Consider the following 17,500-nt stretch of genomic DNA (forward strand, 5'->3'; position numbering starts at 1 on the left):
TCACAGCAACGGCTTCCATATGCGAATGCCACACCTGGAATCAACTCCAGACCTTTTACCTGCGTAACCGATGAAGAAATAATGAAGGAATACTCCACACCTGTCCGTGAAGCAGCTTCTGAGTCAAATGTCCAATTACTTTTGGTCCCTTGAAAAAGAGGGTGTGATTCCTAAACCCTTCCTCCAGTGTGGATGTGAATAGGTTTATATTAAAGACGAGAGACTGCACTTTAAGCTTATATTCATTATTTAACTGGAACGTGAATGTTTTGGTAAACAGCCAAAATAACATAACAAAATAACTTGTGGTAGTGTCCAAATATATATGGACCTAACTGTGTGTGTGTGTGTGTGTGTGTGTGTGTGTGTGTGTGTGTGTATCTACTGAGTGCTCACGGTCCAGTGCACCTGCTGGAGTAACACCTGTACTGTTATAACGTGTTAGTAATACCACACGATGATGTAATGCTCATGATGATGATGATGTAATGGTGAGGATGATGTAATGTGGTCACAGCTCTGATATGAAGCAGAGCGAAGCGTTGTGATTGGGCGTGTGACTCTTGCAGGATCTGAAGGGAACGTTGGCGCAGGAGCTGGATTTCGAGAACGAGGGCAGGAACTCGGAGCGATGTGCTGAAGAGCTGAAACACTTTAAATTCATCGTCATACCCAAAGTGTTCTGGGACCTGACCAGCAAGGTACAGAGATCAAACAGTTCCCGAAGGGGATCAGCAGAGCAGTGGCAGTGTGCTGAAGTACAGCACACATTCTCATACAGCACACATTCTCATACAGCACACTCTCATACAGCACACTCTCTCATACAGCACACTCTCTCATACAGCACACTCTCATACAGCACACTCTCTCATACAGCACACTCTCATACAGCACACTCTCTCATACAGCACTCTCTCATACAGCACACTCTCTCATACAGCACACTCTCATACAGCACACTCTCTCATACAGCACACTCTCATACAGCACACTCTCTCATACAGCACACTCTCATACAGCACACTCTCATACAGCACTCTCTCATACAGCACACTCTCATACAGCACACTCTCTCATACAGCACACTCTCATACAGCACACTCTCTCATACAGCACACTCTCTCATACAGCACACTCTCATACAGCACACACTCTCATACAGCACACACTCTCATACAGCACTCTCTCATACAGCACATTCTCATACAGCACACTCTCTCATACAGCACATTCTCATACAGCACACTCTCATACAGCACACACTCTCATACAGCACACACTCTCATACAGCACACACTCTCATACAGCACACTCTCATACAGCACACACTCTCATACAGCACTCTCTCATACAGCACATTCTCATACAGCACACTCTCTCATACAGCACATTCTCATACAGCACACTCTCTCATACAGCACACTCTCATACAGCACACACTCTCATACAGCACACACTCTCATACAGCACATTCTCATACAGCACACTCTCATACAGCACACTCTCATACAGCACACTCTCATACAGCACACTCTCATACAGCACACTCTCTCATACAGTACACTCTCTCATACAGCACACTCTCATACAGCACACTCTCATACAGCACACTCTCATACAGCACACTCTCATACAGCACACACTCTCATACAGCACACTCTCTCATACAGCACACTCTCTCATACAGCACACTCTCTCATACAGCACACTCTCATACAGCACACTCTCATACAGCGCACTCTCTCATACAGCACACTGTCATACAGCACACACTCTCATACAGCACACTGTCATACAGCACACACTCTCATACAGCACACACTCTCATACAGCACATTCTCATACAGCACACTCTCATACAGCACATTCTCATACAGCACACTCTCTCATACAGCACATTCTCATACAGCACACTCTCTCATACAGCACGCTCTCATACAGCACGCTCTCATACAGCACGCTCTCATACAGCACGCTCTCATACAGCACGCTCTCATACAGCACACTCTCTCATACAGCACACACTCTCATACAGCACACTCTCTCATACAGCACACTCTCTCATACAGCACACACTCTCATACAGCACTCTCTCATACAGCACATTCTCATACAGCACACTCTCTCATACAGCACATTCTCATACAGCACACTCTCTCATACAGCACACTCTCATACAGCACACACTCTCATACAGCACACACTCTCATACAGCACACTCTCATACAGCACACTCTCATACAGCACACACTCTCATACAGCACTCTCTCATACAGCACATTCTCATACAGCACACTCTCTCATACAGCACATTCTCATACAGCACACTCTCTCATACAGCACACTCTCATACAGCACACACTCTCATACAGCACACACTCTCATACAGCACACTCTCATACAGCACACTCTCATACAGCACACTCTCATACAGCACACTCTCATACAGCACACTCTCTCATACAGTACACTCTCTCATACAGCACACTCTCATACAGCACACTCTCATACAGCACACTCTCTCATACAGCACACTCTCTCATACAGCACACTCTCTCATACAGCACACTCTCATACAGCACACTCTCATACAGCACACTCTCTCATACAGCACACTGTCATACAGCACACACTCTCATACAGCACACTGTCATACAGCACACACTCTCATACAGCACACACTCTCATACAGCACACTCTCTCATACAGCACGCTCTCATACAGCACGCTCTCATACAGCACACTCTCATACAGCACGCTCTCATACAGCACGCTCTCATACAGCACGCTCTCATACAGCACGCTCTCATACAGCACGCACTCTCATACAGCACACTCTCTCATACAGCACACTCTCTCATACAGCACGCTCTCATACAGCACGCTCTCATACAGCACGCTCTCATACAGCACACTCTCTCATACAGCACACTCTCTCATACAGCACACTCTCTCATACAGCACACTCTCATACAGCACACTCTCATACAGCACACTCTCATACAGCACACTCTCATACAGCACACTCTCTCATACAGCACACACTCTCATACAGCACACTCTCTCATACAGCACACTCTCTCATACAGCACACACTCTCATACAGCACACACTCTCATACAGCACTCTCTCATACAGCACATTCTCATACAGCACACTCTCTCATACAGCACATTCTCATACAGCACACTCTCTCATACAGCACACTCTCATACAGCACACACTCTCATACAGCACACACTCTCATACAGCACACACTCTCATACAGCACACTCTCATACAGCACACACTCTCATACAGCACTCTCTCATACAGCACATTCTCATACAGCACACTCTCTCATACAGCACATTCTCATACAGCACACTCTCTCATACAGCACATTCTCATACAGCACACTCTCTCATACAGCACACTCTCATACAGCACACACTCTCATACAGCACACACTCTCATACAGCACACACTCTCATACAGCACATTCTCATACAGCACATTCTCATACAGCACACTCTCATACAGCACACTCTCATACAGCACACTCTCATACAGCACACTCTCTCATACAGTACACTCTCTCATACAGCACACTCTCATACAGCACACTCTCATACAGCACACTCTCATACAGCACACTCTCTCATACAGCACACTCTCTCATACAGCACACTCTCTCATACAGCACACTCTCATACAGCACACTCTCATACAGCACACTGTCATACAGCACACACTCTCATACAGCACACTGTCATACAGCACACACTCTCATACAGCACACACTCTCATACAGCACACTCTGTCATACAGCACACTCTCTCATACAACACACTCTCATACAGCACACTCTCTCATACAGCACACACTCTCATACAGCACACTCTCATACAGCACACACTCTCATACAGCACTCTCTCATACAGCACATTCTCATACAGCACACTCTCTCATACAGCACATTCTCATACAGCACACTCTCTCATACAGCACACTCTCATACAGCACACACTCTCATACAGCACACACTCTCATACAGCACACACTCTCATACAGCACATTCTCATACAGCACATTCTCATACAGCACACTCTCATACAGCACACTCTCATACAGCACACTCTCATACAGCACACTCTCTCATACAGTACACTCTCTCATACAGCACACTCTCATACAGCACACTCTCATACAGCACACTCTCTCATACAGCACACTCTCTCATACAGCACACTCTCTCATACAGCACACTCTCATACAGCACACTCTCATACAGCACACTGTCATACAGCACACACTCTCATACAGCACACTGTCATACAGCACACACTCTCATACAGCACACACTCTCATACAGCACACTCTGTCATACAGCACACTCTCTCATACAACACACTCTCATACAGCACACTCTCTCATACAGCACACTCTCTCATACAGCACACTCTCTCATACAGCACACTCTCATACAGCACACTCTCATACAGCACACTCTCATACAGCACACTCTCTCGTACAGCGCACACTCTCGTACAGCACACTCTCGTACAGCACACTCTCGTACAGCACACTCTCGTACAGCACACACTCTCGTACAGCACACTCTCTCATACAGCACACTCTCTCATACAGCACACTCTCATACAGCACGCTCTCATACAGCACGCTCTCATACAGCACGCTCTCATACAGCACGCTCTCATACAGCACGCACTCTCATACAGCACACTCTCTCATACAGCACACTCTCTCATACAGCACACTCTCTCATACAGCACACTCTCATACAGCACACTCTCATACAGCACACTCTCATACAGCACACTCTCTCATACAGCACACACTCTCATACAGCACACTCTCTCATACAGCACACTCTCTCATACAGCACACTCTCTCATACAGCACACACTCTCATACAGCACTCTCTCATACAGCACATTCTCATACAGCACATTCTCATACAGCACACTCTCTCATACAGCACACTCTCATACAGCACACACTCTCATACAGCACACACTCTCATACAGCACACACTCTCATACAGCACACTCTCATACAGCACACTCTCATACAGCACACACTCTCATACAGCACTCTCTCATACAGCACATTCTCATACAGCACACTCTCTCATACAGCACATTCTCATACAGCACACTCTCTCATACAGCACACTCTCATACAGCACACACTCTCATACAGCACACACTCTCATACAGCACATTCTCATACAGCACACTCTCATACAGCACACTCTCATACAGCACACTCTCTCATACAGTACACTCTCTCATACAGCACACTCTCATACAGCACACTCTCTCATACAGCACTCTCTCATACAGCACATTCTCATACAGCACTCTCTCATACAGCACATTCTCATACAGCACGCTCTCTCATACAGCACACTCTCTCATACAGCACACTCTCTCATACAGCACACTCTCATACAGCACACTCTCATACAGCACACTCTCTCATACAGCACACTCTCATACAGCACACTCTCATACAGCACACTCTCTCATACAGCACACTCTCTCATACAGCACACTCTCTCATACAGCACACACTCTCATACAGCACACACTCTCATACAGCACACACTCTCATACAGCACATTCTCATACAGCACACTCTCTCATACAGCACATTCTCATACAGCACACTCTCTCATACAGCACACTCTCATACAGCACACACTCTCATACAGCACACACTCTCATACAGCACACTCTCATACAGCACACTCTCATACAGCACACACTCTCATACAGCACTCTCTCATACAGCACATTCTCATACAGCACACTCTCTCATACAGCACATTCTCATACAGCACACTCTCTCATACAGCACACTCTCATACAGCACACACTCTCATACAGCACACACTCTCATACAGCACACACTCTCATACAGCACATTCTCATACAGCACACTCTCATACAGCACACTCTCATACAGCACACTCTCATACAGCACACTCTCTCATACAGTACACTCTCTCATACAGCACACTCTCATACAGCACACTCTCTCATACAGCACACTCTCTCATACAGCACACTCTCTCATACAGCACACTCTCATACAGCACACTCTCATACAGCACACTCTCTCATACAGCACACTGTCATACAGCACACACTCTCATACAGCACACTGTCATACAGCACACACTCTCATACAGCACACACTCTCATACAGCACACTCTCTCATACAGCACACTCTCTCATACAACACACTCTCATACAGCACACTCTCTCATACAGCACACTCTCTCATACAGCACACTCTCATACAGCACACTCTCATACAGCACACTCTCTCACAGCACACTCTCTCGTACAGCACACTCTCTCGTACAGCACACTCTCGTACAGCACACTCTCGTACAGCACACTCTCGTACAGCACACTCTCTCGTACAGCACACACTCTCGTACAGCACACTCTCTCGTACAGCACACACTCTCGTACAGCACACTCTCGTACAGCACACTCTCGTACAGCACACTCTCTCATACAGCACACTCTCTCATACAGCACACTCTCGTACAGCACACTCTCGTACAGCACACTCTCTCGTACAGCACACACTCTCGTACAGCACACTCTCGTACAGCACACTCTCTCGTACAGCACACACTCTCGTACAGCACACTCTCTCGTACAGCACACACTCTCGTACAGCACACACTCTCGTACAGCACACTCTCGTACAGCACACTCTCGTACAGCACACTCTCGTACAGCACACTCTCATACAGCACACTCTCATACAGCACACACTCTCATAGATCTGAAGGTTGTGTGTTTTGTCTTTTTGTTTTTACTTTTAGTCTTTTAGTCTTTTTCTGAACTGAACTGCTCAGTAGCTGTCATGATTTTAATCCTTCTGTCAGAAATTGTTGATAACAGGAAATAGACGTGCATGCCTTTCTTACGCAAGCAGCTGGTGATGTTAATAGAGCTGTGTTATTTATTTATTTGTTTGTTTGTTTGTTTGTTTTTAATCTCCTCACCCCTACGGTGTAAGTAATAGACTCTCTGTGTGTGTGTGTGTGTGTGAGGTTGATTATTTTCCTATAACAGCACGTCCCTGAGTGTTTTATTCCTCTATACACCAGAGCAACATTCCAACCGTCACAGTGTTTATATATTACAGAACAACACCTCGTACTTTTATCTATTTACACTAACTTTTATTATCATAAAACTACTTCCTCTTCTCACTTACATTACAGCAGCTATACACACTCGTTCCCTCACCATCCCTCTCTATTCCCTCTCTCTATTCCCTCTCTCTTTATTCTCTCTCTATTCTCCCTCTCTCTATTCCCTCTCTCTATTCCCTCTTTATTCTCTCTCTCTATTCCCTCTCTCTCTCCTCTCTCTTTATTCTCTCTCTATTCCCTCTCTCTCTATTCCCTCTCTCTATTCTCTCTCTCTCTATTCCCTCTCTCTTTATTCTCTCTCTATTCTCCCTCTCTCTATTCCCTCTCTCTATTCCCTCTTTATTCTCTCTCTCTATTCCCTCTCTCTCTCTTTATTCTCTCTCTATTCCCTCTCTTTATTCCCTCTCTTTATTCCCTCTCTTTATTCCCTCTCTTTATTCTCTCTCTCTATTCTCTCTCTTTATTCCCTCTCTTTATTCCCTCTCTCTATTCTCTCTCTTTATTCCCTCTCTCTATTCTCTCTCTCTCTATTCCCTCTCTCTATTCTCTCTCTCTCTCTATTCCCTCTCTCTATTCCCTCTCTCTATTCCCTCTCTCTCTATTCCCTCTCTCTCTATTCCCTCTCTCTATTCTCTCTCTCTCTCTATTCCCTCTCTCTATTCTCTCTCTCTCTATTCCCTCTCTCTATTCCCTCTCTCTCTATTCCCTCTCTCTATTCTCTCTCTCTCTATTCCCTCTCTCTATTCTCTCTCTCTCTATTCCCTCTCTCTATTCTCTCTCTCTCTCTATTCCCTCTCTCTATTCCCTCTCTCTATTCCCTCTCTCTATTCTCTCTCTCTCTATTCCCTCTCTCTATTCTCTCTCTCTCTCTATTCCCTCTCTCTATTCCCTCTTTATTCTCTCTCTCTACTCCCTCTCTCTCTCCTCTCTCTTTATTCTCTCTCTATTCTCTCTCTCTCTCTATTCCCTCTCTCTATTCCCTCTCTCTTTATTCTCTCTCTATTCCCTCTCTCTATTCCCTCTCTCTATTCTCTCTCTCTATTCCCTCTCTCTCTCTATTCCCTCTCTCTCTATTCTCTCTCTTTATTCTCTCTCTATTCCCTCTCTCTATTCCCTCTTTATTCTCTCTCTCTATTCCCTCTCTCTCTCCTCTCTCTTTATTCTCTCTCTATTCTCTCTCTCTCTCTCTATTCCCTCTCTCTATTCTCTCTCTCTCTATTCCCTCTCTCTTTATTCTCTCTTTATTCTCTCTCTATTCCCTCTCTCTATTCCCTCTCTCTATTCTCTCTCTCTATTCTCTCTCTCTCTCCTCTCTCTTTATTCTCTCTCTATTCTCTCTCTCTCTCTCTATTCTCTCTCTCTATTCTCTCTCTCTCTATTCCCTCTCTCTTTATTCTCTCTCTATTCTCTCTCTCTATTCTCTCTCTCTATTCCCTCTCTCTTTATTCTCTCTCTATTCCCTCTCTCTATTCCCTCTCTCTATTCTCTCTCTCTATTCTCTCTCTCTCTATTCCCTCTCTCTTTATTCTCTCTTTATTCTCTCTCTATTCCCTCTATTCCCTCTCTCTATTCCCTCTCTCTATTCTCTCTCTATTCTCTCTCTATTCCCTCTCTCTCTATTCCCTCTCTCTCTATTCTCTCTCTTTATTCTCTCTCTCTCTCTATTCCCTCTCTCTTTATTCTCTCTCTATTCCCTCTCTATTCTCTCTCTATTCCCTCTCTCTCTATTCTCTCTCTCTCTATTCCCTCTCTCTTTATTCTCTCTCTATTCCCTCTCTCTATTCCCTCTCTCTATTCTCTCTCTATTCTCTCTCTATTCCCTCTCTCTCTCTATTCTCTCTCTCTCTATTCCCTCTCTCTCTATTCTCTCTCTATTCCCTCTCTCTCTATTCTCTCTCTATTCTCTCTCTCTATTCTTTCTCTCTCTCTATTCCCTCTCTCTATTCCCTCTTTATTCTCTCTCTACTCCCTCTCTCTCTCCTCTCTCTTTATTCTCTCTCTATTCTCTCTCTCTCTCTCTATTCCCTCTCTCTATTCCCTCTCTCTCTATTCCCTCTCTCTTTATTCTCTCTCTATTCCCTCTCTCTATTCCCTCTCTCTATTCTCTCTCTCTATTCCCTCTCTCTCTCTATTCCCTCTCTCTCTATTCTCTCTCTCTTTATTCTCTCTCTATTCCCTCTCTCTATTCCCTCTTTATTCTCTCTCTCTATTCCCTCTCTCTCTCCTCTCTTTATTCTCTCTCTATTCTCTCTCTCTCTCTCTCTATTCCCTCTCTCTATTCTCTCTCTCTCTATTCCCTCTCTCTTTATTCTCTCTTTATTCTCTCTCTATTCTCTCTCTATTCCCTCTCTCTATTCTCTCTCTCTATTCTCTCTCTCTCTCCTCTCTCTTTATTCTCTCTATTCTCTCTCTCTCTCTCTATTCTCTCTCTCTATTCTCTCTCTCTTTATTCTCTCTTTATTCTCTCTCTATTCTCTCTCTCTATTCCCTCTCTCTTTATTCTCTCTCTATTCTCTCTCTATTCCCTCTCTATTCCCTCTCTCTATTCCCTCTCTCTATTCTCTCTCTCTATTCCCTCTCTCTTTATTCTCTCTTTATTCTCTCTCTATTCCCTCTCTCTATTCCCTCTCTCTATTCCCTCTCTCTATTCTCTCTCTATTCCCTCTCTCTATTCTCTCTCTATTCTCTCTCTATTCCCTCTCTCTCTCTATTCCCTCTCTCTCTATTCCCTCTCTCTCTATTCCCTCTCTCTATTCTCTCTCTTTATTCTCTCTCTCTCTATTCCCTCTCTCTTTATTCTCTCTCTATTCCCTCTCTCTATTCTCTCTCTATTCCCTCTCTCTCTATTCTCTCTCTCTCTATTCCCTCTCTCTTTATTCTCTCTCTATTCCCTCTCTCTATTCTCTCTCTCTATTCTCTCTCTCTCTATTCCCTCTCTCTCTATTCTCTCTCTATTCCCTCTCTCTATTCTCTCTCTCTCTCTATTCCCTCTCTCTATTCCCTCTCTCTATTCTCTCTCTCTCTATTCTCTCTCTCTATTCCCTCTCTCTATTCTCTCTCTCTCTATTCCCTCTCTCTATTCTCTCTCTCTCTATTCCCTCTCTCTTTATTCTCTCTCTATTCCCTCTCTCTATTCCCTCTCTCTATTCTCTCTCTATTCTCTCTCTATTCCCTCTCTCTCTCTATTCTCTCTCTCTATTCCCTCTCTCTCTATTCTCTCTCTATTCCCTCTCTCTCTATTCTCTCTCTATTCTCTCTCTCTATTCTTTCTCTCTCTCTATTCCCTCTCTCTATTCCCTCTTTATTCTCTCTCTACTCCCTCTCTCTCTCCTCTCTCTTTATTCTCTCTCTATTCTCTCTCTCTCTCTCTATTCCCTCTCTCTATTCCCTCTCTCTCTATTCCCTCTCTCTTTATTCTCTCTCTATTCCCTCTCTCTATTCCCTCTCTCTATTCTCTCTCTCTATTCCCTCTCTCTCTCTATTCCCTCTCTCTCTATTCTCTCTCTCTTTATTCTCTCTCTATTCCCTCTCTCTATTCCCTCTTTATTCTCTCTCTCTATTCCCTCTCTCTCTCCTCTCTCTTTATTCTCTCTCTATTCTCTCTCTCTCTCTCTCTATTCCCTCTCTCTATTCCCTCTCTCTATTCTCTCTCTCTCTATTCCCTCTCTCTTTATTCTCTCTTTATTCTCTCTCTATTCTCTCTCTATTCCCTCTCTCTATTCTCTCTCTCTCTCCTCTCTCTTTATTCTCTCTATTCTCTCTCTCTCTCTCTATTCTCTCTCTCTATTCTCTCTCTCTTTATTCTCTCTTTATTCTCTCTCTATTCTCTCTCTCTATTCTCTCTCTCTATTCCCTCTCTCTTTATTCTCTCTCTATTCTCTCTCTATTCCCTCTCTATTCCCTCTCTCTATTCTCTCTCTCTATTCCCTCTCTCTTTATTCTCTCTTTATTCTCTCTCTATTCCCTCTCTCTATTCCCTCTCTCTATTCCCTCTCTCTATTCTCTCTCTATTCCCTCTCTCTATTCTCTCTCTATTCTCTCTCTATTCCCTCTCTCTCTCTATTCCCTCTCTCTCTATTCCCTCTCTCTCTATTCCCTCTCTCTCTATTCTCTCTCTTTATTCTCTCTCTCTCTATTCCCTCTCTCTTTATTCTCTCTCTATTCCCTCTCTCTATTCTCTCTCTATTCCCTCTCTCTCTATTCCCTCTCTCTCTATTCTCTCTCTCTCTATTCCCTCTCTCTTTATTCTCTCTCTATTCCCTCTCTCTATTCTCTCTCTCTATTCTCTCTCTCTCTATTCCCTCTCTCTCTATTCTCTCTCTATTCCCTCTCTCTCTATTCTCTCTCTATTCTCTCTCTATTCTCTCTCTCTATTCTCTCTCTCTCTCTATTCCCTCTCTCTATTCCCTCTCTCTATTCTCTCTCTCTCTATTCTCTCTCTCTATTCCCTCTCTCTATTCTCTCTCTCTCTATTCCCTCTCTCTATTCTCTCTCTCTCTATTCCCTCTCTCTATTCTCTCTCTCTTTATTCTCTCTCTATTCCCTCTCTCTGTTCCCTCTCTTTTCTTTACTCTCTCTCTCTCTCTATTCTCTCTCTTCATGTTAATAATGTAAACACAGTGTGTGAGTGTGAAACAGTAGAGAAGTGTAAACTCTGTACTGAAGATGTGGGAAACTTAGTTACAGCGCTGACACTGGAGACTCCTTCCATACATCTTACATAAACATCTCCTTACTTTAAGTAAACGTCACTGTATCAATGATTACAGATGTTTTTTTAGCCCCCGTGAACGAGCCGTTACTATAGAAACCATAACGTATTAGAACGAGTGCATTAATGTGAACCTGCGCTACAGTCAGAGCCGCCGTTATAGAGAACTCATCACCACCTCCTGACCAATCACAGTCCAGAACTCAGCACTGTATAAACTGAAGAGACAGTACATATTAAATAATCAAAACTAGTATATAAATAAGAGAATCTTGATGCACATGTAATAATATAACCCGATCTTTACAAAATGGGGAAAAAACATACATTGGTGTGTGTGTGTGTGTGTGTGTGTGTGTGTGTGTATAATAACAAAAGCGTTTTTATAAATGAGTATAAAGTGTAATAAACGGACACACACTGATCCTCAGCTCTGCTCCTAACACCAGCGCGTCCTCACGGCCGAGTTCTGCGAAGGCTGCAAAATCACCAACGTGGAGGAGATCAAGAGGCAGGGCCTGAGTTTAAAAGACGTGAGTAACACACACCTTAATTATATTTCATCATTATTATTATTATTATTATTATTATTATTATTATTAACACGCGTGTTCCTCGCTCCGCTCCTCAGACGGCAGATAAATTCATCAGGACTTTTGCAGAACAGATATTTTACACTGGCTTTATACACGCAGACCCACATCCAGGAAACGGTACGAAGTGTGTGTGTGTGTGTGTGTGTGTGTGTGTGTGTGTGTGTGTGTGTGTGTGTGTGTGTGTGTGTGTTTGTGAAGATGAGAAGATTTGACTGGTACTCACAAAAATCGTGTGTGTATGTGTGTGAGACAGTGTTGGTACGAAGAGGTCCTGATAAAAAAGCAGAACTTGTTCTCTTAGATCATGGACTGTATGAACACCTCAGCAAAAGGTAACCGCCCACAATCTCATTAATATTCATAAGCAGCTCATGAATAATGTAGACATTGTGTAAGGCGGTGTTTACGGTACGTCTCAGGGACCGAGCCGCGCTGTGCCAGCTGTGGCGCTCCATCATCCTCCGAGACGAAGCCGCCATGAAGAGATACGCCAACGACCTCGGGGTCAAAGGTCAGCCTGAGCATTAGTACACTCACTGAACGGCGTTTAATCATCCTGCCCCCAAACCCTACAGTTCCGTTCCAGCATGGTGTCAGATCTCGAACCTTTTATATATTTATTTATTTTAAGGAAACTAAGAACCCTTTACTATAGAAATAACTCATTTTGCTCAGAAGGGTGTGTAATGAGTGTTTAAAAGTTTGTACACCCTCAGGACTGAATGAAAGACTCATTTATTTTAACCAAGAAGAAATTTTGTGTCATATCTATTTAAAAAAAAAGATTTAAAATCCCACTGAATGTTTTAGAGCCGTGAGGTCAGAGGTCAGAGTGAAGGCGTGTCAAAGCGCTTAATTGATTTACACAGCAGCCAATAGCGTGCGAGATACCGCACCACGCCGCCGCCGTCTAGTGAGCGCGCTAAAATTTTTCAGCACCGCCCTCGCACACGCCTGTCCACTTCAATTCTAAAACTATAATGAGAATATTTCTTTTATATACACACACTATAGTACTGGTGTCCATAACACTAAGGGACAGGAGCGAAAATACTAAACATGGTGAAAAAGATAATCAACATAATAATGAATGTTAATTATTCTAATGTTAATAAGCATGTTAATGAATAAACGAGCCGTTTGTGTGTATCAGACTACTTTCTATTCTGCGAGATACTCCTGCAGCGTCCGATCAACATGCGCGAGCTGGGTCTGGGGAACATCCTGAGCCGCGAGGAGACCTCGTACATGCGCAGCATGGCCGCTCAGCGCTTCGACAGCATCATGGACGTGCTGAAGGCTCTGCCTCGACCCATGCTGCTCGTCTTCCGCAACATCAACACGGTGCGCAGCATCAACGTGGCGCTGGGAGCTCCTGTTGACCGCTACGCCCTCATGGCCAAGAGGTGAGAACACCACACACTACACACTCCACACACACACTCCACACAGAGCGGTAAATAAATATCAGTTTATCGGTGATGAAATGATTCCTTCAGATTCATCAGTTCCACTGGCGTCTGATCACGCTGCTGTATATCAGACACTCTGCAGGAGTCGCATAAAGATGGAGATAATCAGAGTGTGTGTGTGTGTGTGTGTGTCAGTGCTGTGCGAGGTTGGGGTAAAGCCAGAGCGGACGAGTCGAGGCTTCTGCTTCGGGTCGCTGTGTTGCGCTGGATTTGGAGTTTCTGGGAGGATGTGAAGTTGGAATGTGCTTTAAGGTGAATTTATTTTCATCACAGAAATAAAACGTCCACGACGTCATCTTACACAAAGACTCCAGACTTTAGGCCACGCCCCCTTCTTATTAAGAGTCTTGTGATCTAATACAGTCGTATTACTGCTGTTTGCACTATATTCTTAAAGGTGTGTGTGTGTGTGTGTGTGTGTGTGTGTGTGTGTGTGTTGCAGGTCGGAGATGCTGATGATGAGCGTGACTCGCTGTGTGCTGCAGTTTCTGTGCGCCTGTGGTTTCATCTCGCTCGACCAGGAGATTTATCAGTACCTCAAATAACCAAAGACTCCGATCACTCTGCGTCACGGTTTCATTTCATTACGCGTCCCTAACAGCAGGACACGCGTGACCTCTCACCCTCGTCCTCTCGTCCTGTTCGCCGGAGCTTTTTCACTCCTCCACTTCCTGTCCGCTGGATTTCACATGTATTTTAAACGAATGAATCACTATGCAGTCGACACTATGCAGATATTTTGTGCTTTAACCATGAGGACTTTGTTTGGACCCACGGTGTGACGATAATATAACCCTAGATAATAAAACAGCATCCCATAATATCTTTAACATGTTAGTATTTTTCATTATTAATAATAAAACAGCAACCTGTGAGGTAATTGTTAAACGGGGCAACCACAGTCATCTTCAGACGTGACATCGTTACCGCGACGGAGTCGAGCCACGTGCCGTTAAAGTGTCACTGATGTGCCACAACCGTCCGCTGAACGTCAGAGAGCGCGGTGTAAAGAGGGGATTAGTCAGAGATGGGGAAGGTGAAGAAGGTGTTCTCAGGACAACCGCAGCCTGGACGAGACGTATACATCGCTCTCTCCAGGAAATGAACAAATTCAAGGAAACGCACAGTATGCAGAGGAGCGTGCAATTTTTCAAAATCTCTGCACATTTGTGCCGAGACTCGTCACGAAACACGTAAATTCTGTTCAGACTGAACAATGTGTGTTTTGAGTTTCCCAAAAGACACAAAGACCTGAACAAATGGTCTCTGATCTGATGAAAAACCAAAACTCTACTTGTTGTAGACTTTGTCCCCTCTGAAGCGCGGTGGTGCGGCATCGTGCTCGAGAGTTTCCCTCGACTCAGCTTCTCTTCTGAATAATCCCTTCTTTTAGCAAACTCTGGGTCCCTGGCACGTGACGGATAACGTGACGCTTTAACTCAGTGTTATTAGTGCAGCGTGTTTAACAGGGGACGTTGTCCCGAAGCAGCTTTACAGAAATATATACATTCAGGATAGAGATGTTAAATGGATGAATTTATCCCTAATGAGCAGCCAGAGGCGACGGTGGTGAGGAAGACGCCTCGAGGGAAACCCGTCCTCACCTGCGTGACACCGGACCGAGCGATTATGTTACGTGTGATAAACGGACTGGAGTATGAGCATCAGCGATTTCTGATTGTAACCGGTCACGCGACAGCTAATGTAGGGGTTTCACAGTGGCCAATGGGGGCCAATACTTATGCAATCAGAACTTTTCTTTTTTAAAATCCTAGAAATAATTGTCTCCTTTATGTTAGTATTATGGGATGTCTTGTGTAGATTTACGACATCAAACCCCAGTTAAAGTGATGACAGTTCGTGTAACTACACAATGTGGAAAACCTTCAAGGGGGGTGAATACTTATTCACAGCACTGTAAATGACCTTGCTGTCGTGAAGTGAAGAATGTGATTATTGCGCGTCGTCGTAGCAGAAGAGCTCTAAAGGGTAGAGTTTAGTTTTCTGTTGCAGGTTACGCAGCGGGGAATGATCAGAGTTATCTCTCTACTGTCCAGCGTGGAAACTTTCAAAATTAAATAAACTAAATATATTCATCTAGATAATCTGGTTTCAGCTAAAGGTCATGTGACTTCAGGTCCCTTTAATAAAGGAAGTATTTCATTACGGTTTCAGTCCATTCCTTTAGAACGGTGGTGACGGTGGTGGTGATTTAAAGGAACGACTCCTTGCTCACGTGTTTTTTCTACGTTTATGATTATGCTGAATGTAAGGAGGACCGTGTAAGCGGATGGGAAAGGCTGTAAGAGTCCTCACGTGAGAAATGTTGAAGAAATATAAATATATATTAGAAAGAGGCGGTAACGGATCAGCGCTGCACTGCACCACGCGTCTCTTCACTCAGAACCTCAAAATGAAAGTGTCCTGAATCTGTTTCACGCCCGGCGAGCCCTGGGTACGGGACGTGTGCACTAGACAAACGCTCCTACATTCCAACAGGCCATAAGTAAGTGCTCCCTGGCGTTAGATTTCATCTGCATGTTATATTTAAGTGTTATTATTACCTCGTGAACCGAAGGTCCGAGCCCCAATCCTGAAAAGTGTTTTATTCCATTCTTTTTGCATACAAAATATTCTACACGTTCACCAACACCACTCGGATTAACACAAGAACAAACGGAAAAGTTGCGTTATTCTACGTCTCTGGAGTTATCCCCTCACTCCTCACGCTGCGGGTGTGTGTGTGTGTGTGTGTGTGTGTGTGTGGGGCGCGGAAATCAGAAGTGAGCCGTGACTCGATCCATCTCCAGCAGGTCTTCCAAAATCTGCACGGGGAAGAGGAAGAGAAGCTGGAGTGTGAAGGTAAAAGGTGTAAGATTGTCGCGCGACTCGGTGAGAGAAGGAAACTCACGATGTCGGACGTGGTGCCGATCTTCTTGGCCAGCTCGCTGCGCTCCATCGTGCTCAGGTACAGGTATTTATTCAGCAGCTCTCCATCCAGAATGTTCCTCACGGCGTTCTGTAGGGTCCGCCGGTCAGTGTGCAGCATCCTAACACACACACACACATACACACACACACACACACTGAGTATAACCTCCTAATCAGAAGGAGGGAGGGAAAAGACGAACTAAACTAGTGTAAGGTAAAACCAGACGGAGGCGAGTGAGTGGAACAGTAGGATGAGTGAACTGTAGATAAATGAGTGAGTGAGTGAGAGGAGATGGAGGGATAGGGCTGAGTGGACAGTGGTGGAATGAGTAAGGGATGAAGGGAATGAGTGAATGGCTGAATGAGGAATGGGACCCTGAGATGAGTGAGTGAATGAGTGAGTGAATGAATGCGTGAGAGAGTGAGAGTACCTGAAGGCTTTGGGGTTCAGCCCAGCGTGGTGAGGCAGCATGGTGGTCAGTGCGTTCTGTAACATCAACAACCTGCGGTATGTTTTCTCCTGCATCGGCAATAACAAACCAATCCCTCCATCCAGAGTGGCTACAGAGAGAGAGAGAGAGAGAGAGAGGGAGACAGACA

At 44.6% G+C, this 17,500-nt stretch overlaps 2 protein-coding genes across 4 annotated transcripts in view; one reads left to right on the forward strand and one right to left on the reverse strand.

The window, feature by feature from the left end:
- The window catches only part of adck5 (aarF domain containing kinase 5), a 24,755-nt gene extending 8,620 nt beyond the window's left edge, over nt 1–16,135 (forward strand). The window contains exons 8-15 of one of the 2 annotated variants that reach the window (XM_053612885.1): nt 570–701; nt 12,351–12,434; nt 12,533–12,614; nt 12,751–12,829; nt 12,917–13,008; nt 13,651–13,903; nt 14,105–14,221; nt 14,412–16,135. In XM_053612885.1, coding sequence (XP_053468860.1) covers nt 570–701; nt 12,351–12,434; nt 12,533–12,614; nt 12,751–12,829; nt 12,917–13,008; nt 13,651–13,903; nt 14,105–14,221; nt 14,412–14,514 — 942 coding nt within the window. In that variant the 3' untranslated portion in view covers nt 14,515–16,135. The remainder of the gene's footprint in view (nt 1–569; nt 702–12,350; nt 12,435–12,532; nt 12,615–12,750; nt 12,830–12,916; nt 13,009–13,650; nt 13,904–14,104; nt 14,222–14,411) is intronic. The other variant, XM_053612886.1, reaches the window with a different exon arrangement.
- Nucleotides 16,136–16,560: 425 nt separating this feature from the next.
- The window catches only part of cpsf1 (cleavage and polyadenylation specific factor 1), an 18,967-nt gene continuing 18,027 nt past the window's right edge, over nt 16,561–17,500 (reverse strand). For both annotated transcript variants that reach the window (XM_053612883.1, XM_053612884.1), the window contains 3 exons: nt 17,332–17,461; nt 16,881–17,019; nt 16,561–16,794 (listed from right to left, as the gene is read on the reverse strand). In XM_053612883.1, coding sequence (XP_053468858.1) covers nt 16,747–16,794; nt 16,881–17,019; nt 17,332–17,461 — 317 coding nt within the window. In that variant the 3' untranslated portion in view covers nt 16,561–16,746. The remainder of the gene's footprint in view (nt 16,795–16,880; nt 17,020–17,331; nt 17,462–17,500) is intronic.

The sequence above is a fragment of the Ictalurus furcatus genome, chromosome 24 (assembly GCF_023375685.1).
Source record: "Ictalurus furcatus strain D&B chromosome 24, Billie_1.0, whole genome shotgun sequence".
Lineage (NCBI taxonomy): Eukaryota > Metazoa > Chordata > Actinopteri > Siluriformes > Ictaluridae > Ictalurus > Ictalurus furcatus.